Here is a 20,773-nt window from a genome sequence, read left to right on the forward strand (position 1 = left end):
CTCCCCTTTACCTGGCCTCTGCTGCTCTTGTGAGTTACCTCACCTTCGGATCTTCTCATTGGAACCACCTGGGGTGAAGGGTGGGGAGGGGGTCCAGGGTTCCAAAGCATAGAGGACCACAGGACCAGAGGGGGGGGTGCCACGTAGAAATGGGCCTACAGAAGGGTCGGGGGGACGGTGGGCATGGAGCACCTCAAAGCCGAGGCTCATCCACAGGGGCTGGGCCCTTCTCAGGTCCCTGACCAGAGCCCTGCAAACCACAGGCTCTACAATGGCAGAACTTCTGATTTTTTTCCATCTTTTAATGAGAGACCCTCAATTTTTAAGTGTTAGTTATTCATTTTAAAACTTTTTTTTTTTTTTTTTCTGTACGTGGGCCTCTTACTGCTGTGGCCTCTCCCGTTGCGGAGCACAGGCTCCGGACGCACAGGCTCAGCGGCCACGGCTCACGGGCCCAGCCGCTCCGCGGCATGTGGGATCTTCCCGGACCGGGGCACGAACCCGTGTCCCCTGCATCGGTAGGCGGACTCTCAACCACTGCGCCACCAGGGAAGCCCCATTTTAAAACATTTTTAAAACACCAGGAGCCAAACAATAAGCGTGAGGAGCTGGATGCAGCTGGAGGCCGCACAGCGGGTGCTCTGGGCTGGGGGAGGCAAGGCTTGGGACGGGGGCTGCAGGCAAGTTTGAGTCCTCAGTGGGCCTGAGCAGCTCCCCAGCCAGGTGCTGAGGTTCTGGGAGGGAGAAGCTGTTACTTCAGGTAGGTGTGACCCCTCTGCGAGCCCAGTCAGACTCTGATGCTGATACCGTCTTGAGGCGCGGGGTCACTAGTGAAAATATAAGAATAATGGTACCCATGGGGTAGGAGCTGGAGAAGCAGCATGGCCCAATCTCCGTGGGTGCAAGAGCTCACCGGCAGACCCCAGCTGCGGCCCCTGGGGGGCGGAGGCAGGTAGGTTTGGGGAGGGCTGCAGGCGTCCCCTGAGTCCACCAACCTCACCTTCTCACACCTCCTAGGGCGGCCATCTGTCCTTCCTGCCTCCTGCTGGGGGAACGCTTCCCTTCCCAGAGGCAGGCGCTCCCCATGGATCACTTGTAAAGCCACCAGATCTGAGGCCCTTATTGCATTCATCCAGCTACCCTGGCCCACCGGCCCCCTCAGTCCTTGTCCTGGTCCGTTCTGGGAACCCCCCTCCCCCCGCCCATGTTTACCCAGCGTTGGCCCTGCACGAGCTGTAGACGTCCGGCCCACCTGCCCCAGTACTGCGGGCCCATCACCAGCAGGGATCGCCCCCCGCCCCTGCCCGGGTCTGAGGGCACGCGGGCCCTCATAGGGGTCATCGCCTCCCTCCACCGTCGTGGGGCCCGGGGAGGGTCCCGAGGCCCGGGTGGACCTGGCCGGGTCTGGCGCTCGGTAGCGCCCCCTGAATCATGTATGCATGAGGAAGCCGGGAGGGTTTTGGGGAGCGGGCGGACCTCGCGGGCATCTCTAGGGGCAGGGCGGGGCCGGGGTCCCCAGAGGTGGGGTCGGGCTCTGGGGCGGCGCGGGGCGCGCCAGGGTCCCCAAGGCCCGGGACGCAGTGCACATGAGCGCGGCGACCCAGGTCCGAGGGCGCCCCCGCACCAGGGCCGCTTCCTTTCCCCCCAAGCACGCCCCCTCAGGGGCCGCGCTGGACCCCGCGTGACCGGAAGTGCCCCCCCGTGGGCACCGGCGGGGCGGAGCCCGGTGGCGGCACTTCCGGTGCCCACGCGCCGCCGCCGCGCAGCTCCGGGGCCGTCACTTTGTGTAGCGCGGGGCGCGCAGGCCCCGGCCCGGCCCCGGTGTCCGGCGGCGGCTCGGCGGCCGGCGCGCGCGGTGAGTGGGCGGCGCGGCGAGTGGGTGGCGAGGCCGGCGGGAGGCGGGCGCTGGCGGCAGGTGCCGGCGGGCCAGGCGCGGGCGTGGGGTCGGGGTCGCGCCGCCCCTCGACGCCGGCGCGGGAGACCGCGGGGAGGCAGCGGCGCGCAGCGGGGCGGGCCGGTCCGGGTCGGGCCTGGGTCTGGGGGGGCCCGAGCGGCGCTCTGGCCTGGCCTTTCGCGGCCGCGCCCACGCTCGGCGCGGCCCGTAGACCCCCGCCCGGGCCTGCGCGAAGGAGGCGGGCCCCGACCCCCAGGGCCGGTCCGGGCGGGCAGCGCGGAGTAGGCGGGCTGGGAGGACACATACCCGCGACCCCTGGGAGGTGCCCGCCGCCCTCCCGGCCGGAGGGGCGGGGGTTGGGCCGCGGCCGCCCCCGGGGACACACCCATCCAGGAGGGGCTGTCACGGCCCTGACCTGGCTTCTGAGGGAGGCGGAGGCCCGATAAGACCCCTGGAGGGATGGAGATGGCTTGGCGCCCCCGCGAGCTTGCTTAGTGACCTTGGGGGCCTTGCCTGGGTCCTCCCTCTGCGAATGGAGGCCCCGGTGGGCTGCTGTGCTGAGTCTTCTACCGCCAGTAGGCGGGTTGGGGAACTCATTTCTGGGGTTGGATGGGGTCTGGGCTGCCCCATGTGGCCGGAGAGGTGGGAGAGGGGCCTGCCTTTGGTGGAGGACCCAGTGGGCAGGGGCAAGGGGAGGTGTGCAGGATCAGGTCCCTAGCTGTGCCTGTGTGGGGAGACCCCGGTACTGGGTTTGGTTCAACAAGTGTTGGCAGGTTTGGGGAGCTGGCCAGCAAGGAGAGGGGCTGCCCTCGGGCAGCAGGGTTGGCCCCGTGGATACACCTGCACCAGGAGCAAACACAGGCAGGGGAGCCCAGATCCGTGGACAAACAGTGAGGATCCTGGTAGTCAGGGAAGGAAGGTTTCTGGGCAGAGATGAAAGCCTGGAAGGCCTTGAGTAACAGGTGTGGTCAGTGAGGCCACCAGACGGAGGGAAAGGGCCTACACCTACCTGCACCCGCACATGTCTTCTACTTCTCTGTGTAGGTTCCCTGGATCTGGGACTTCAGTGGAGAGTTGCTAAAAGTTTTCTAAGTTTGCCTCTTTCTGTCTGTGTGGTCCTTCTCCCAGAGGCAGGCATCTCATTAACTGCCCCTCCCTGCCCCCCTCGCCCCATGCCCTCTTCTGAATTCTGCAGCACTATATCCTAGGGTGCAGCCCCGCCTCAGCCCCCATGGAAGTAATGGTCTGGGATGACCTGAAGGGTTATCATGATCAGGTTGCTTACCGGACTTTCTGTGGCATCCTGAGCTGGATGCCAGAAGTGAGTTTCTGGTAGGCTGGCAGGCTGGCAGGAAGAAAGGAGAGTGTGTGGGTCTGGGGGTATGCCCAGCACCCACCTGTCCTGGGGAGGCAGAGGGGCATCTGCCACCCAAGTTACTGAGGCCCGTTTCTCAGAACCATTCTGTTCTGGATGCTGGGTCAGGGTTTATGGGGCGTCTGGCTGTGCTAGGCCCCATCCCATCTGCAGGGTGACGGACCACCTCCACGACTGCTGGGTCTTTCCCTCCTCTGGTCAGCAGCAGGTGCACCTCTTGGGAGAAGGGACCTCAGGTCGTAACCTCTTTAGAGGCAGAGACTCTCCAGTGGGTTCTAGTCTGAAGAACCCTCAACAGCAGTCATCCTGTTCTGGAACATGACAGTGGCACCAGAATACTGAGTTTTGAAAATCTCATGTTCATCACGTTGACTGCAGACTTTAGAGTCATGTTTTTTCTTTCTTCTTCTTCTTCTTTTTTTAAAAAATATTTATTTATTTATTTGACTGCACAGGGTCTTAGTTGTGGCACACGGGATGCGGCAAGTGGGATCTAGTTCGCCGACCAGGGATTGAACCCAGGCCCCCTGCACTGGGAGCGTGGAGTCTTAACCACTGGACCGCCAGGGAAGTCCCTAGAGTCATTTTATCAATAAATATTTGAGCGCTCACTCTGTGTCTGGCACAAGGAGATTCAGAGATGAACAAAGGGAACTTCTGCCTTCTTGGAGTTGAGTGTGTATTTGGGGAGACAGGCAATAAGCAGACAGTTCTGTAAGTATATTAAAATGTGGGTGCTAAGAGGGCAGAGTCCAGGGAACTGTGTGTGTCTTAGGGGCCCAGGGGGCTGCCTCCAAAGGATCAGTGAAGAAGAGGGGAGGAGAGTGCCAGGGAGTGGGAATGGCATGTGCAGAGGTCCTGAGGTGCAACAAGCATGGGGCCACTTTATTCCCAAGCCTCTGGTCCTCGAATGGGGGCCTGGCCTGCAGGAGGCTGTTCTGCAAGGGGGCCACGCAGGAAGGGCTCTGCTGGGCTTGGCATGGCATCTGGGCTCAGCCTGAATTTGCAGCCCCATTGTCCTGTGTGGCCTGACATCTCAGGCTCCTCCGGGGTTCGTGCTCTCTTCCCGGGGTTCTGGGGTCGCTGCATTTGTAGTGGGCTTGGCTTACTTTGGAAGTGGCCCTAGTCAGGTCTGAGAGACTGATGGTGCCATGCTGGCTGATAGACCTGTTCTTAGGTTTACACTCAAAAAGGAGCCACAGAAACTGGCTCGTCAAAACCCATGACTCTGTCTTGTCCTGGGACTTTACTGGGGCTGGTGAGGAGTGCGCAGCTGGGAGGGAGGAGTGGCCCCAGGGCTCGCGGTATCCCATCCCTCTTGGGTCCACAGCCCCGGGGCTCCCATGCTGTGAGGCGGTGTGGCTGCATCTCCCAAGTGCCTGGGCTGAGCTGTCTCCGACATCGATGTGAGAGGTAGATGCTGTGAGCCACTGGGGCTTTGATGATTCAGCACTTAGGATTCTCTGATCCCCAAACGTGAAGTGTCACAGGGCATTTTTTTTCACCTTTGCTGGTCTAGCGATGAACCAAATTCCTGATCAGCTGAGCTTTTTCCAGATGCCCTGGATGGAGCAAGGGGTGGGGGACACAGGGGTAATTGCCTGCTCAGGGGCTCTTCTCTGCCGCCTTCCACAGGAAGGAGCCTGACCTGCTGGCTTGGTAGAGTAGGCCCTCCCGGCAGGGTGGTCTTACTTTCCTCCGCCCGTCACACTGCGCTGGGGTTCCTGGCCCACCCATGCTCAGACCTCGGCTCCCACACTCCCTGCCGCCGAGTTCGTGCCCAAGTTCGTGCACGTTCAGAGCTGGGCGAGCATCTCTTCCGCCCCCATATATCAGGTGCACTGTTCCTTATGGGCTGTGTGCACCTGTTTCAGCTAAACGCAGGCTGGGCCACCCTCGGGCGTGTTGCCTGGACTTGATGCTTCCATGTTCTTGAGGATAAAAACCCGGATTAGTCCCTGGCTTACTCCAAGAAAGCATGGCAGTTCACACCAGGCCTGTCGTTGCCTGCAAGAAAGAGCTGAGGCCGCGTAACGGGGCTCACAGTGAGGGGCTCTTTGGCAGCTTTTCTGTTACAGAATCTAGGTTGTGCCACATGAGATCGTGGAAAGAGCTCCAGTCGTGCCTCAGCTCCGGTGCTGTTACTGTATCGCGGGGCAAACCAACCCCACCTCCGTCAGAGGGCTGCATGCCGGGCGGCTGGTCACCGTCGCCTGTCTGTGTTGCAGGCCGAGCTGAGGCTCCCTTCCAGAGACGATGGCAGCCCTTCACACGACTCCAGACTCCCCAGCCGCCCAGCGGGAGAGGGCAGAGGACGGGTCGGAATGTGATCCTGGTCAGGAGGAAGAAGAGGAGGAAGAAAAGGGGGAAGAGGAGGGGGAGCTGGTGAAGGAGGAGGTGGTGGTGGTGGAGGCCGAGGAGGACGAGGCCGTGGCGGAGGTGGCGGAGGAGCTGGAGGCGGACGGGGTGCAGGCAGGGCCAGGGCGGCAGGCGGAGGCGGAGGCAGAGGACGCCAACGCAGAGGCGGTGGTGGCAGAAGAGCGGAGTCCGGCGTCGGGGACCCAGGAGCGCCTTAGCTGTGGTGGGGATGCCGAGTCCCCTGGTCTTCAGGAAAAGGGTAAGAAAAAGGAGCTAGTCTTCGGGGAAGAAGTTGGGGGGGCTTGGGGGGGCAGGCCGGGAAGAGCTCTTTGACCCGACGGGGTGCAGCTGGAGTGGCAGGGCCCAGGGTTTTTTCTTTTTTTAAAAAAAATTAATTTATTTCATTGATTTATTTTTATTTTTGGCTGCGTTGGGTCTTCGTTGCTGCACGTGGGCTTTCTCTAGTTGTGGCGAGCAGGGGCTGCTCTTCGTTGCACGTTGCGGTGCGCGGGCTTCTCATTGCTGTGGCTTCTCCTTGTTGCAGAGCACAGGCTCTAGGCACGTGAGCTTCAGTAGTTGTGGCACACAGGCTCAGTAGTTGTGTCTCGCGGGCTCTAGAGCACAGGCTCAGTAGTTGTGGCATGTGGGCTCAGTAGTTGTGGCTCACGGGCTCTAGAGCGCAGGCTCAGTAGTTGTGGTGCACGGACTTTGTTGCTCTGTGGCATGTGGGATCTTCCTGGACCAGAGCTCAAACCTGTATCCCCTGCATTGGCAGGCAGATTCTTAACCACTGCACCACCAGGGAAGCCCAGGGCCCGGGTTTTGAAAAGGGGGAGTGGCCAGGAGCTGCTGACCCTGGTAGCTGGATGGACAGACGTCGGCCAGGGCAGTGAGGCCTGATGCTAAAGGCTGGACCCCAAGAGGTCTCTCCCCTCAGCCTTGCAGGCCTCCCGGGCTCCAGCCATGTCGAGGGATGAGGACCTGGAGCAGGACGAGGACGAGGACGAAGAAGAGGAAGAGGATGAGGACGATTCCCTGACATCTGGGTCTCAGGTGAGCTGCCCCTTTATTTGGGGCTCAGTTAACCAGACTGGGTTTCCCCAGGGAGATTGGCACCCGCTGTCCTGGAGACCCCTGTTGGCAGGGCAGTGGCATTGTGGTCCTCAGACCGAGCCCAGGCTATGGACCAGGACGGGGCTGCAGGAAGCAGCTGGGAGTCTCCAGCCCCAAACCTGTGGGATATGGTTCCGCTCTCCTGGGGCCCGGCCCTTCCCAGGCCATTGGAATGTCCTGATCATGTTGCCCACCACCAACTCACCTGCAGCCTGCACAGTTCCGTCAGCCCTGGCTCTCCCCCAGGGTCAAGCTGTGCCCTTACCTGGAGTGCCTGTCACCTGTCCAGGCTCTGGTTTCCTATTGAGCCCAGTTAGATTGGGCGCCAGTGCCCACACTCAGTTTAGTTGGTGCCACTTGTCCACCAAGGCGTGGGCCCTCACCCCACTGATGTGACCACTGGCTTGAGGCAGACGGTGAAGCAGGAGGGGGCGAGGTGCCCGTGCAGCACATACATGGGGTCTTGGGCTTCGTTGTCTCTGGACTTCAGTGTGAGTCCGGGCCCTGCCCCATCTGAGCTGAGCGCTCTCCCTCTCTGAGCCCGAGCCCCTGATCTCTGGATGGGAATGGGGTTCTTGCCTCCCGGGGCTGTGACAGGCCTGCAAGCCCCTCGTTCCGTCAGGTGTTTGTAGACTTGCAGCTGCTGGGCTGCTGGGCTGTGTCCCTGTGACCTCCACATTGCAGGGTCAGCTCAGTGTCCACTGATGTGAGCTCCTGTCCTCTCTTCGTGGGACGCCCCTGCCTCTCGCCGGGGCAGTGTAGGGCAGCGGCCAGGGTTCTTTGTTTTCCAGGGGCTGGTGACCTTTGAAGACGTGGCTGTGTACTTCTCCCTGGAGGAGTGGGAACGGCTGGATGCGGACCAGCGGGAGCTCTACAAGGAAGTCATGCAGGAAAACTATGGGATTCTGGTGTCCTTGGGTGAGCAGAGCCTTTTGTCCCCAAGAGGCATCCTGGCGCGATGGCTGCCAGCGGCTTAGCTGTCTGAGAGGGTGTTTTCTGGAGCCCCAGGGTCTTGGAGAAGGAGCTGCTGGAGCCAGCCCGCCTCCCAGGGAAGCCCTGGGGACCGGCCTGGCTTCTGGGCCGGGGCGTGTCTTGCGGGGGGCCCACTGTGGCCCAGCAGCGCCGTGACCCAGGTGGACATGTTCTGGGGAGCTGCAGTGCCGCTCTGGTCTCTGTGCTGTACGCTCCTCAGAGGCCTCAAGGAGTGAGGAGGCAGGTGACGGAGGAGAAGGGCGGGCACCCTGCAGATGGCAGCGTGTGGAGGGGCTGGACAGGGGAGCTGGGGATCAGGGCAGGGCTCCAGAGGGAAGGGAGTGTGGGATTTCCCAGCGGAGGCGGGGAGGTGGGAAGGCTGGTCCCGGAAAGGCCGGAGAGGGGAGCCAGTGGTGGCAGTGCCGTGTGGGTGAGGGCAGGGCCTGCAGCTGCCGCCTGTTTTGTCCGGGGCAGGATACCCAATCCCCAAGCCGGATCTGATCTTCCGGCTGGAGCAAGGAGAGGAGCCTTGGGTCCCGGATAGCCCCCGTCCCGAGGAGGGAGACATCGTCACCGGCGTCTACACAGGTGAGCGCGACACGGACTCTTGCGGGTTTCACCAGACATCGGCCTGTGCCTTCGCTCTCCACTGCGGCCCCAGAGAGCGGCCCTGGTGCTGCTGCTCTGCACTCTTGGGGGGCCTCTGTGGGGACACAGTGGCACTGGGGGCTCCCCTCTACCTTTGTGGGTTGGCTCCTCTTGGTTCTGGTCTGCAGAGGCCCAAAGGCTGGGGAGTCTTTAGAGAACCTAGAGGTTCCTGTTACGAGTCTTTAACAATGATGCCCTGTCCCTGCCTTGAGCCTCTGATTGTTTTTGTGTGTGTGTGAGGGTCAGTTGTCAAGTTACCAGCTCACAGAGGCCAGGGGAGGAGCGGACCGTTGCCCTGAGATGCTGGAGCTGTTGGCCTTCCGGCTCCCAGGGCTGAACGGCTGCCCTGCCCATGTGGCCGTCCTCTCTCCCTGGGAGGCCCAGGGTCAGGGCCTGGGCTGGCAGCCCCGCACCTTCCAGAGAGAGACATACAGGAAGCGTTCAGGGTGTCGGATTTCTCTGAGACCTCGGACCTGGCTCTGGTCCTGTTCCTCCAACTTTCTGGGCCTCATTTTTATTCATCTGGAGAATGAAGAGTTTGAACAAAACCCCCAGTTTCCCACCCGAGGCCGTCGGACCACTGGTTCTGTGGAGGTGCTCCGTGGAGGTTTGTGAGCTGTTCCCCGTGTGTCAGAGGTTCAGCGGAGACCCTTGCACAGTGTGTGTGTTTGGCTTTGGTCTCAGGTGATGCCAGCCTAGTGCGGGGCTCTGGATGTCTCATGCCACTCACGTGCTTGGATAGACTGGGAACAGCTTGTCGAGGTTTTAAAATAAAATACAGAAAAACATAGACAGTGCTGTGCCTACACGTGTACTCTTCAGGGTATTTCCCTGTATATTTTCTATCCTCGTAACAGCTCTGTGAAGTAGTGGGGGAGGGATTATTGGTCTCATTTTACAGTCAAGGAAATTGACTTTTAAAGTAGTGATTAAGTCACTTGCCCACAGTGGGTTCAGGCCTCGGGCCTCACTTTCCACTGTGTTTCAGGGTGGCCTTCCTGCCCTAGGTCTCCACATGCTCTGGGACCCTCTTGGACTGTCTCGTGGCCTTCAGAATCAGGAGGGCTCTGGCTGGCAGACAATGTTGCAGCTGCCTCCAGGCTGAGACTGGGATGGAGGTGATGTTTCTTGGAGGGTCTGATGGGAGGTGTGCCCTGTTTCTGGGCACAGATCTGAAAAACCATCTGGAGAGGAAGGGGCTGTAGACCTCCACTGGCCAGTCTCTCCACACGTGGTCTGGATGTGCCCCTGTTCTCCACGCTTCTTGGAGGGTCCTGGGGTGGATCCTTTTGCAGGCTCGAGCCTGGGTGGTCCCCACAATGTGCTCTGTGAACCTAGCTGGGGTTTGGCAGCTCGCTGAAGGGGCAGGCTCGCTGGGCCAGCGCCTCCGCCTTCCCCTGTGGAGCCGAGGTGGGTGCAGGATGCAGGCACAGTCTTCCACGCATCACCTGTGTCCCGGGAGGGGCTGTGGTCGCGAAGGCTGGGGTCAGCTCGGGCAGAGCGAATCCATCTGAGGTCTCCCTTCCTAACTGTCACTGTAGCCTGTCTGCCAAGCGCCTCCCTCCCCTTTTCTCCCTGCGCTCATTTCTGTGCAGCTGAGCCAGTTGAGAGTTGCGAATTGCTGGGTCTGGGCAGGACAGCCGGTGTTCTGAGCCTGGCAGAGTTTCTGTATTTCTAGATCATAGTCTTGCACAACACAAGCATATTCATCTCTTGTGCTTCTTAACAAGTTGGGCCACGCATAAGGTTTGGACTCCGGCCAGACGCGCCCGCTCAGGTGCCCCGGCTCCTCTGAGGGCTGAATTAAAGCCTCCTGGCTCTGGCTCCCCTCGACCACCACCTCCCGCTCCCTGGTCCTCACCCATTACCTGCCACCTCTCTCCTCACCCGGCTGAGATAGTACGCTCCCCCATTCCTTACAAATGCCCAGTGTGGTCGCCTGGCAGATCCCTGCCCGTGGCTGAACCCTATTCCCTGTGGCTGAGGATGTCCTTGTCACCTTGGCCTGGTGCTCTGGCCTTATTTCCTCGTCGCATTAGCTTTTCTGCTCTGCAGGATGGACCCCGCGTGCCCCTGGTCTCTCTGCTGCCTCTGGCTGCTTCCCCACCTGCCACTGCATGTCTACAAGCCCAGGACAGCCCTTGCCCTCTCCTCTCCTCTCCGCAGGTGACCCCAGCTGGGGCCAGGGCCCTAAGTGCTGTTTGTGCCCACCTGCCCATTCTCAGCCTCCCTCTCCAGCTCTGACCTTGTCTGTCCCACCGCCTGCTTGATGTCTCCACTTGGGTGTCCGAGGGCATCTCAGAGTGAGCTAAACCTGAAGTGGCACCACGTCTCCTACCCCGGGCCCCTCCTGCAGCGTCCCTGGCACGTGGTGGGCCTAGCTGGGGCCCAAGTGGTCCTCGTCCCTCTGCCTTCCTCACCCCACCCCTGGCCCAGGCATGCGGTGGTCAGGCGTGTGGCCACAGGCGTCCCTGAGCTGCTGGCTGCCCCCCACCCCTAGACTTCCCCGGGCACTCGGCACAGTATCTGGGATCCTCTGCGGCCTGGGGGCCTGCACCCCTCACACACCCACAGCTCTTCAGGCTCAACTCCACCGACAGCCTTTCTCTTCAAGCTCTCACACCTGCCTCGGGGCTTTGTACCTGCTGTTTTCTCTGCCTGGAGTGACCTTCGTGTGGCTGGCTCAGTGTGTAGGTCCCACTTGAGTCGTGTGTGTCCTCTGACCGCCTTGATGTGGGAACCCCCCATGTCACTCCAGGACGTTCCCTGCACCCGCAGCCCTCAGCGAGGTCTGGAGTGGTCCTGCCCGGGTGCCCGCTTCCTCGTTTGCTCCAGCAGACTCTGGAAGAGCGCGCTGTGTGTTGTTCACACCTGTGCCATCCCCACAGTGCTCGACTGGTGATCCCCCTCCTTGACTGCTGTTCCTGCCCCTCGTGTGAAAGTGAAAGATAGAAGAGAAATACAATAGGCAGGATTGAACCGGCTTAAACATTACACAGGAAAGGAGAGAAAGTTTAAAAGCAGTCAGGTGAAAGCACACCAGCATGAGAGAACCTGATGGTGAGCACCATCAGCGGTTCTGGAGAGGGGCTCAGGGGAGGACCCCCTCCTGGAGGACGTGTCAGCCTGAGGACCCTGCAGTGGGGAGGGTAGATCCATCGCAAAACCCAGCCCTGCCGGGAGCCACCACCTCCCGGGTGACCAGATTCCTGCTCAGAGGGAAGGAGGGGCTACTGATGGCAGCCGGACGGGGAGCAAGGAGCCCGCCTGCAGCTTCGGCCACCCCCTTGTCCACGTCCTGCCTTTGTGCCTGGGGGCGGGGCTCTCCCCGAGCCCACCCCGAGTCTCGGTCTGGCCGGAGGGTCAGGAGCAGGTGCTGACCTCACACACACGACTGTCTTCTGGGCCCTGTGCTGTGGCTGGGTCCCTCGGGGAGCGGTTAGAGCAGACCTGCAGCTGACTCACCGTGAGGCCAGGCCTGGGGACAGGTCTCAGGGACAGGACAGGACAGGGGCAGAGGGTGCTTGGGGTGGGAGTCATAGAAACCCTCGGCTTGGTTCTCGGGGCAGAGCGAGTGTCAGGCCACCTCCCAGCAGCTCAGGGAGCAGGTGCGCCAGGCAGGTGGCCGCGGGGCCTCCTCCTCCCCAGGCCGTTTATTGGTGCCTGAATAAGGCACTTACCGGGGGGCTGCCTTGGGGGTCTGCTCACAAGGCCACTGGTCGGCCCCCGCGAGTGTCATCAGGCTCGGAGCGCGGGCCCTGGCCTAGCTAATCCTCACCCAGTGTCAGAGTCCTTAGGAGCGGATGTCTCAGGGAGATGAAATGCCAGCTTCCCCTCCCCAGGGTCCACTTGTCCACTCTCCCCCTGTGGGTTCTGGAAGAGGCAGCTGTGTTTGACCTTCTGGGCCACTGTTGGGAAAGGCCCTCCCTCCCCCCCACCTTGTCAGAGCATCTCCTCTGCCTCGGCCCCAGTCTCACGAGTAGACCTGACGGGTCCTCACTTGGATCCAAAATAGGCTTGCATCCGGGGTGCTAGCAAACCCCCTGGGAACCCTGTCCCCACTGCAGCCGGGGGTAACCCCGACAATGGACACCCCTGCCCCGGGGCCCAGACCTCCAGATCCTGGGCCACTTTGGCGGCAGAAGATGAGGACAGAGCCTGGCCTGGAGGCAGGCTGCTGTCCCCCTGAGTCCCCTCTGGTGGCCCTGCTACTTCCCAGAGATCTTGTCTCGGGGAGCAACCAGCTCTGACGCCAGGGACCTGGATGCCCTTCTTGTCCTTTACTCGGTGTCAGTGGTGGCCTCTACCAACTTGCCTTATGTTTAATATTTTCTCATTTTTGGACAAGTGGCCATGCCAGCTCCAGAGCCAGTGATGAGGTCATGTCCCCTCCTAGGATCAGCCCCCTCTGCAGAGCGCAGCATTGTTTGATGTTTGGGGTGGGGGCAGGGCAAAGGATCACCTCCCCAAGTGGGGGGCTTTGCTACTCTCAGACCCCAAGGAAGAGGTGTTGTGGATGAGTCGTTGGGACCTATCCTGTCCCCCGGCTCTTGAGTAGCTGAGGCTGCCAGCTGGTGGACCCTCGTTTGGCCTGGGTGTCTGCTTCTATCCAGCAAGTGCCAGTGACCCTTGGCTGGGTCCTGGGGTACATTCATCCCACGAAGACATTGTACTTGTTCCGCAGCTTGAACCCCCTGCCTTAGGGACTCCAATTAGAACTCCTCCAGACACTCACCAGAGTCTTAGGGAAAAGCCTTTTTGAGACTCACTGGAAGAATTTCCAGCCAATCTGACCATGGGCCCAAACTGCCCGTCCCTGCACCAGCTCCCCTTGGGGGTGCTCCAGCCTTCACAGTGAGGAACTGGGCCTTCTCCGTGCTGTTCAGCCACTTCTCATCCCTCACTCGCCATGGGTGGCAGTTAGAGATGAACTCAGTAACAGGAAACCACTGTCCTTTATTTAAAGCTTATTTTTACTATAATAGTATATTATTACTAACTACAGAAAACTTAGAAAGTATTGCAAAGCATGAAACACTAAAATAACCCACTTTTGTATCCCTTTATACACATTTTCCTCAGAGCAGAAATCCTGTCTCTGCAGTTCTGTGTCTGGCTTCATGTCACTCAGCGCTGTGCTGTGGTTTCCCATGTGATTTATCACCATATGTTTGGGATGCCATACAGAACACAGGACCAGGGCCGAGTCACGACCCTTCCTCGGGGACAGGACTCAGTGATGAAGGCTCACCCAGTCAGGTGATGGCTGACACCAGCCACAGCCTTGGCAGGGGACCCGGGAGTGGTGGGAAAGGGGATTCCTACCTCTGTGTGGGAGCTTGAACCTTCCAGGTACTGGGATCGTGAGGTGGACTACACCGTACGTGGCCACGGTAGACACACACGGGGCAGGGTGTACCAGAGGAAGTGGGCACGCAGGTTCTCTGGAACACCTGGGCTGCCATGGACTAGGCCTTTTTCTTTCTGTTTGTTGTGTGACTTAGTGCCTGCTTTGTAAATATCAGATTGGCCAAAAAGTTCGTTCCGGTTTTTCCAGAACATCCTACGGAAAAACACGAATGAACTTTTGGGCCAGCCCAATACTAGTTGCCTCCCGGGTGTATCCTGATGGCAGGCACATCACTCTGTTTTATAAACTGAATCCCTGTCCTTCCTCTGCACTGAAGGGAGAGGTCAGGGCGCTGCTTGGTGGAGGAGGGATAGAATTGCAGGACCCCAAGGCGGGTCCTTAGCCTTCTGTGACGGGAAGGTGTTTGCAGCTCACCCAGTCTTAGTCAATTTGGGACCGTTTCCCAAGTGCACAACCGCTCAGAAAGCGAAGCTTCAGAGGGGCTTAGCGGGGAGGCTGGGCTGTGCCTGCACAGTTGCTGGAGCCTTTTAGGGTAAGTGCAGAGAGCTGGGGCCTACAGGCCCCTCTAGGTCTCCTTGGCCCAGGGCAGCCTTTCCTGGCTGTGCTCTGGGGGTGGGAGGGAGAGCCCTGGATGCTGGCCAGCCTGAGACTGGTGGAGAGATCCAGAGGAGGGATGCTAAGCAAAAGGGCAGGTCCTCAGTGGCCGTGCTGGTGCTGGAGTCTTGGCTGCCTTGGGCCAAGCAGGCTGGGGGTGGGGGGTGGGGGGGGTGTGGGGGGGTGTGGGTGGACTTCTCCAGGAGACAAGGGGCTTTGGGGAAAACAGACCTGGCGTCTCCGTCTATTTTTCTGGGCCCTGGACCCCTGTTTTGGGCTTGACCCCTGGTCTCACAGGAACCCACAGGCAAGGTCACCCAATTCGTAGGTGTCCCTATTCTCAGCAGGGTGGCAAGCCCTGAAGGGAGCTGGAGGTCTGGAAAAGGGATTAGTTGAGGCCATTTGAGGAGAGTCCACGAGGTGAGGGAGCCCCAGCCCTCCTAGGAGGGACCCCCACGTGTGCATTTCTCCTGTCTGCACAGTTCCTCCTAACTCAGGGAAGAGGCGTGCACCACCTCTCACTCCCGTGGAACAGAAGCGCCCTGACCCTGGGCTCCGCGCTCCAAGAGCCTGGGGTCCCGCAGAAATCGCTCCTAACAGGAGCAGCAGTCTGTAAGCGGCTTCTGTCACGGCCTCTTCTCACCTCTCTCTCCTGGCCTTCCCTTGTCGCCTTCAGGGGCCTGGTTCTGGACCGACGACATAGAGGACCACGAGGAGGAGGACGACGAGGACTTCCTGGCAGAGGTGGCCGAGGAGGAGAACGAGCCCCCAGGGCTGTGGTCCGCGGCCTACGGCGTGGGGGACGTACCTGGGACCTGGGGCCCCGACGACTCGGATTCGGCGCAGACTCCAGAGGGGTGGGGTCTTGACCCCGGCGGCCTCGGGGTCCTGGCTGAGGGGTCCGAGGCGAAGCCCTTTCTGCAGGGCCGGGAGTCGGGCGCGAGCCTGCTGGCGCCCTGGGCGTTCCCGGCCTCGGTGGCCGCTCCAGCCGGGCGGCCGGAGACGACGTGTGACGTGTGCGGTAAAGTGTTCCCGCACCGGTCCCGGCTGGCCAAGCACCAGCGCTACCACGCGGCCGTCAAGCCCTTCGGCTGCGATGAGTGCGGCAAGGGCTTCGTGTACCGCTCGCACCTGGCCATCCATCAGCGCACCCACACCGGCGAGAAGCCCTTCCCGTGTCCGGACTGCGGCAAACGCTTCGTGTACAAGTCGCACCTGGTCACGCACCGGCGCATCCACACGGGCGAGCGGCCCTACCGCTGCGCTTTCTGCGGCGCGGGCTTCGGGCGCCGCTCCTACCTGGTCACGCACCAGCGCACGCACACCGGCGAGCGGCCCTACCCCTGCGCGCACTGCGGCCGCAGCTTCAGCCAGAGCTCGGCGCTCGCGCGGCACCAGGCCGTGCACACGGCCGACCGGCCTCACTGCTGCCCCGACTGCGGCCAGGCCTTCCGCCTCCGCGCCGACTTCCAGCGCCATCGACGGGGCGGCGGCTGCGCGGAGCCCGGCGGTGACGGCCCTCGGCGCGAGCCCTGTGAGACCGTGCCCTCGGCGGGGCCCGAGGAGGCCGAAGCCGGGCCCGAGGGGCCTGAGATCGACGAAGCAGACGGAGAGGCCGAGGGAGAGGCCGAGGAGAGAGAGGCGGCGATGGAGGCGCCCACCCCCGGGAGAAAGGACGACCCCGAGCCGGACAGGCGGTTTCTGGGGCTGGGCAACGGCCTGGGGGAGGGCGAAGGCCCTTCCTCGCACCCGCTCGGCTTCCACTTCCCCATGCACCCCAAGTCTTGGCTCCACCCGGATGGCTTTCCGATCCTGGGCCTCCCGGACTTCGCGGAGCGGCTGTCGACAGACGGGCGCCCCCTGCCCGGACCCCTGGGGGGCCGGCTCTCCCTGGTAGAGGGCGCGGGGCTGGCCTGCGACCCTTTCGGCGGCGGTGCTGGGCCTGGGGGCGGCGGCGGCCTGCGTGCGTTCGGGCCTGCAGTCGGGGGGCTGCTGGCGGAGCCTGCTCCTGCCGCGCTGGCCGAGGAGGAGAGCCCGTGGATATGTTCCGACTGCGGCAAGACGTTCGGGCGCCGCGCGGCGCTGGCCAAGCACCAGCGCTACCATGCGGGCGAGCGGCCACACCGCTGCGCCGACTGCGGCAAGAGCTTCGTGTACGGCTCGCACCTGGCGCGCCACCGCCGCACGCACACGGGCGAGCGGCCCTTCCCGTGCCCCGAGTGCGGTGCGCGCTTCGCCCGCGGCTCGCACCTGGCGGCGCACGTGCGTGGCCACACGGGCGAGAAGCCCTTTGTGTGCGGCGTGTGCGGCGCGGGCTTCAGCCGGCGCGCGCACCTGACGGCGCACGGGCGCGCGCACACGGGCGAGAGGCCCTATGCGTGCGGCGAGTGCGGCCGCCGCTTCGGGCAGAGTGCGGCGCTGACGCGACACCAGTGGGCGCACGCCGAGGAGAAGCCGCACCGCTGTCCCGACTGCGGCAAGGGCTTTGGCCACAGCTCGGACTTCAAGCGGCACCGGCGCACGCACACGGGCGAGAAGCCCTTCCGCTGCGCCGACTGCGGCCGCGGCTTCGCGCAGCGCTCCAACCTGGCCAAGCACCGGCGCGGCCACACGGGCGAACGGCCCTTCCCGTGCCCCGAGTGCGGCAAGCGGTTTTCGCAGCGCTCGGTGCTTGTGACACACCAGCGCACGCACACGGGCGAGCGGCCCTACGCCTGCGCCAACTGCGGCCGCCGCTTCTCGCAGAGCTCGCACCTGCTCACCCACATGAAGACGCACCGCGGCACGGCGGGCGCGCCCGGCCAGACGCCGGCCGTCCCCGCGCCCAAGGCCGAGGCACCCGCTAAGGGGCCGCCGAGCGCGGGCGCAGGGACCGGGCCCGGGGAGCGCGGCAGCACCCTGCTGGAGTTCGCAGGCGGAACGAGCTTCGGCTCCGAGCCGACGGCCGCGTTCGCGGGGCCCTCGGGCGCCTACGAGGAGAGCATCATGTGAGGGCCCCAGGCCGACGGAGGCGCAGCCCGCTAGGCCACCGGCACCTTGCGGCTCGAGCGCCGGCCGCTGCGCGCCGGCCCCTTGCTCTTCTGGCCTCAGGGGGCTGAGGGTCCCAGTCCTGGTGCGGTGCCTTCCCCTCAGCCCCGGTGCACCGCCCCCCAGCCTCGGGCTTCCCTCCTGCCCGGCCCCAGAGAACCGGCCGCCGAGCTCAGATGGCTGTACGGGGGGCACAGGGGGAGAGGAGAGCTGCGCGCGGAGCAGACGGGGACGGGGGCGGCCACCCCGACAAGAGACTGCGACATCACTGGATCGATGCGGTGAGGCCAAGCGGTAGGGATGGCAGGCGAAGTGTTATTTATTTTACTCGGATTCCGACATGGGTGGCCCGGGGGACAGGTGGCTTGTGAGTTAGTAACTGGGTTTTACAGCGAGGGAGGGGAAGCCCTTGCATCAAGGGAGGGTGGGGTGGTCGAGGGCAGAGCATATGGCTACTCCAGTGGGTTTGGCTGATGACTTCTTCCAGTTCCTCAGCGGGAGACTTCAGGGACCTTCTGGTCATTCGAGTATGTCCAGAAAGTTTTGAGGCCTGTGCGCGTGGCGAGGGGAAGCCTCGTGGGTTTTCAAAGGACCGTGTTCCTCCCTAATCCGGGGTCGGGGGTGAAGTGGAGATGCACCCAGGAGAGCTTTTATTTTGTCGACTGTGGATATTTATTTCCATGGCTTGTATGGCCCGAAGAACCTGGGAGGAGGAGAAAAAGCCGGAAACCAAATTGTGGCCCCAGGCAGATGGGTTGCAGGTGTTCGCAGGGTCCCCAGGGAGTTTGAAGCCTTATTCCCCAGAGTCGCTCGCTGTCTTCACCCCACTTGAACACCGAGAGCAGCCCGGCCGTGTGGGTGTTAGTTTCAGCCTCCCCTCTGAGTCCTTTGGTGCTCTCGCCTGGGACTGCTGGAGGCGGCATACTCGGAGATCCTCGGGGAGCCCAGCAGCCAGGGACCCCCGCCGTTGGCTCCCCGGCTGCCGCCTCTCCCTGAGTGGGTGGACACACGGGGCCCTGCCCTTGTGAGCCTGCCGCTCACTTAGATTTAATAGACAAGTGTAAAGTGACAGAGGTTGGTAGTAGGATTGTTTCTTACCTCCCAGGATTAGGCCCTTATGACCTCCTCGGGTCCGTTTAACTCTGCTTCTGTCATTATTCTACACTAGAAGCAAGTGGTGTTTCTGGTTAGGTTCCCGTGTCACAGAGTGGGCAGTGAGTGGAGGCACCGTGGGCCGGGCTGTCTGCACGGCGGTGGTACACCTCTGGGGGTTCGGACCTGAGCCCGTGGCTCAGTGACTGACCAACTGTCCAGCTATGCAAGGCCCGCCGCCGGCCAGCGCCGCACCTTCCAGGCTGGGCTCTTTCGAGCCACCGGGCCACCTGCAAGACATCCGCCCCCTTTAACGCTTTTGGGGCCAGTGTGAATGGGGCCAGAAAACTGAAATTTTGAAGCAGCCGCATTCCCTTTTAGACCTAGTTCCTTCTGTTTTAGTATAGACATGGCCCTGGGGCCTGAGAGCCAGCAGCCGGGCGCAAGAGGCTGGGGCGGGCGGGAAGGGGGCCCGGACGGTGGTGGTGGTAAGAATGGGCCTGGCTGGGTGAGGGCGGGGGTGGGCGGGGTGCTGAGGAGGACAGGGGTTCCCACAGAGGCGCCGGCAACGCTGGGCGGTGCCGCCTGTCCCTGGGCTCTCCCAGCTGCGAGAAGGAGCCTCAGGAAGGGCCCAGGGCAAGGTGTGCCAGCCCCGTGGGACCGAGGGCTGGTCTGCGCCTGTCCCGCCTGGCACAGCCCTGAGTACCCACCTTCGGTGCCCCTCCTGAGCCCAAGCCGCCCCGCCCCGCAGCTGTCAGCAGGAGGACCTAGCTTTAATAAAGAGTGGACAAACGAGCTTTGTGACTGGATTCCGTGTTGTTGCCGCTCCTCAGGGGCCTCAGGGAGGCCCTGCAAGGCGTCGGGCCCACCTTGTTCCTGCAAACGATCTTTAGAAGTTTCTCTTCTTAGAAGCTAGGATTGGCCTGTGAGGAGTCAGCCCAAGAGAGCTTTGGCCCCTGCCACCTGTGTCCACTGTGTCTTCCCGGGAGTCCCCAGTGGGCCCGCACACTGCCACCTGCTGCTTGTAATGTGCACACCTATATCGGGACATTGACGTGTGGAGGATCGTTCTAGCCAGGTCCCCTTCCCGGTGGTCCAGACCCCTGTTCTGAGGCCCCAAGCCACATGGGTGTATCCAGGCTCACCTGCTCTGTGCCAGGGCAGAGCACCCCCACCCCCGCCCCCCGGGGCCCCAGACACCTTCCTTTGAATTGAATTGTTGACTTCTCACCACATGGTGTCCCCACGACCGGATCTGACCCTCCCATCCTTTCCCCACAGATTTGAAAACTATGAACTATGAAGTAAATCTCTTTTCAAGTGTGATTTGGAGGCATCAGAACAGAAGCCAGTATTTCAGTGGCAGATGGGCATTAAGACCTAGTTTAAAATGGATGGCCTTAAAGTCTATTCAGAAAACTTAAGTTATTCCCCGATAGAGCTTACAGTTATCCAGCCAGATACTTTATTTTAGAGGGGAAATAAGGCAATTCTGATGGTCATAGAAAGAAAGTAGACAGCCTCCCTGGTTTTGAGAGGATTTCCAAATTTCTGGAGTCCTGATTCATTCCACAGATGTCAATCTGGCATCTCCCATCATTGCCAAGGAGGAAAGGAAGCCCCCAGTGCCCCGTGAGATGTGACCCATGAAAGCTGGTGCTTTGAGAGTCATGAGGCCCTGAACACCCTCTGATCTCCACTTAACCTTTATTGCTTGAATTTCCCCATCCTCCTCCCTTTCTCCTGACCCTTTCCCGTAATCTCTTCAAACACTTCCTTCTAACTTTTTTCTTTTCCTAATTGGCTACATATGGAATAAAGTATTTTGAAATTTTTGGTTATATTTATTAAATAAAGCTTTATGATCCTTGTTCATTATTTAATTTTTTGCTGATTATAAAATTCACGCTAGGTGTAAAAATTCCAACAGTGCAAAAATGTGTTAAGTACACACTTTTCATTTCCTAAAGAGTCACACTACATCCAGCCATCAGGTACCACGGTTGCTTCAGGAGGTGTGGGAGCACATTTCTTCTATGTACGTGGAAATGTTGTAAAACTAGGGACATGCTTTACACGCTCTCTTACAACTTGCTGTTTTCATTTAGTCACGTGACGTTCTTTCTTCCCTGACAGCTACCTCACTCATTTTAACTGCTCCATCAAAGTCTTTGCATTTTGTGACTATACCATCATCTATGTAACTTCTCCATAAATGGCTATTTGGTTGTTTCCAACTTCTCAGTGTTGCAAACAGTGCTTCAACGTGGATTCTTGTACATATATCCGTGCAGTTATGTAGATTTTTAATGTGCGTGCTTATATGAGG

At 61.1% G+C, this 20,773-nt stretch overlaps 1 protein-coding gene across 2 annotated transcripts; it reads left to right on the forward strand.

Annotated features, from left to right (window-relative positions):
* The first annotated feature begins 1,737 nt into the window (after positions 1-1,737).
* ZNF316 (zinc finger protein 316) lies at positions 1,738-20,244 on the forward strand. 2 transcript variants are annotated; one of them, XM_082644286.1, is made up of 6 exons: positions 1,738-1,855; positions 5,498-5,886; positions 6,565-6,680; positions 7,532-7,658; positions 8,187-8,300; positions 15,002-20,244. In XM_082644286.1, the coding sequence occupies exons 2-6, from the start codon at positions 5,526-5,528 to the stop codon at positions 17,314-17,316; spliced, it is 3,033 nt and encodes a 1,010-aa protein (XP_082500412.1). In that variant the 5' UTR covers positions 1,738-1,855; positions 5,498-5,525; the 3' UTR covers positions 17,317-20,244. The 2 variants fall into 2 exon arrangements, with proteins under 2 accessions (XP_082500412.1, XP_082500413.1); XM_082644287.1 differs by lacking the exon at positions 1,738-1,855 and having other exon boundaries at positions 1,999-5,886.
* The last annotated feature ends 529 nt before the right edge of the window (positions 20,245-20,773 follow it).

Source organism: Mesoplodon mirus, assembly GCF_964341445.2.
Source record: "Mesoplodon mirus genome assembly, chromosome: 15".
NCBI lineage: Eukaryota > Metazoa > Chordata > Mammalia > Artiodactyla > Ziphiidae > Mesoplodon > Mesoplodon mirus.

Coding starts and splice junctions, on each gene's coding strand:
- ZNF316 (XM_082644286.1), top strand. CDS start 5,526: ATGGCAGCCCTTCACACGACTCCAGACTCCCCAGCCGCCCAGCGGGAG. Junction 6,681..7,531: donor CCCTGACATCTGGGTCTCAG/GTGAGCTGCCCC, acceptor TTTGTTTTCCAG/GGGCTGGTGACCTTTGAAGA. Junction 7,659..8,186: donor TGGGATTCTGGTGTCCTTGG/GTGAGCAGAGCC, acceptor TGTCCGGGGCAG/GATACCCAATCCCCAAGCCG.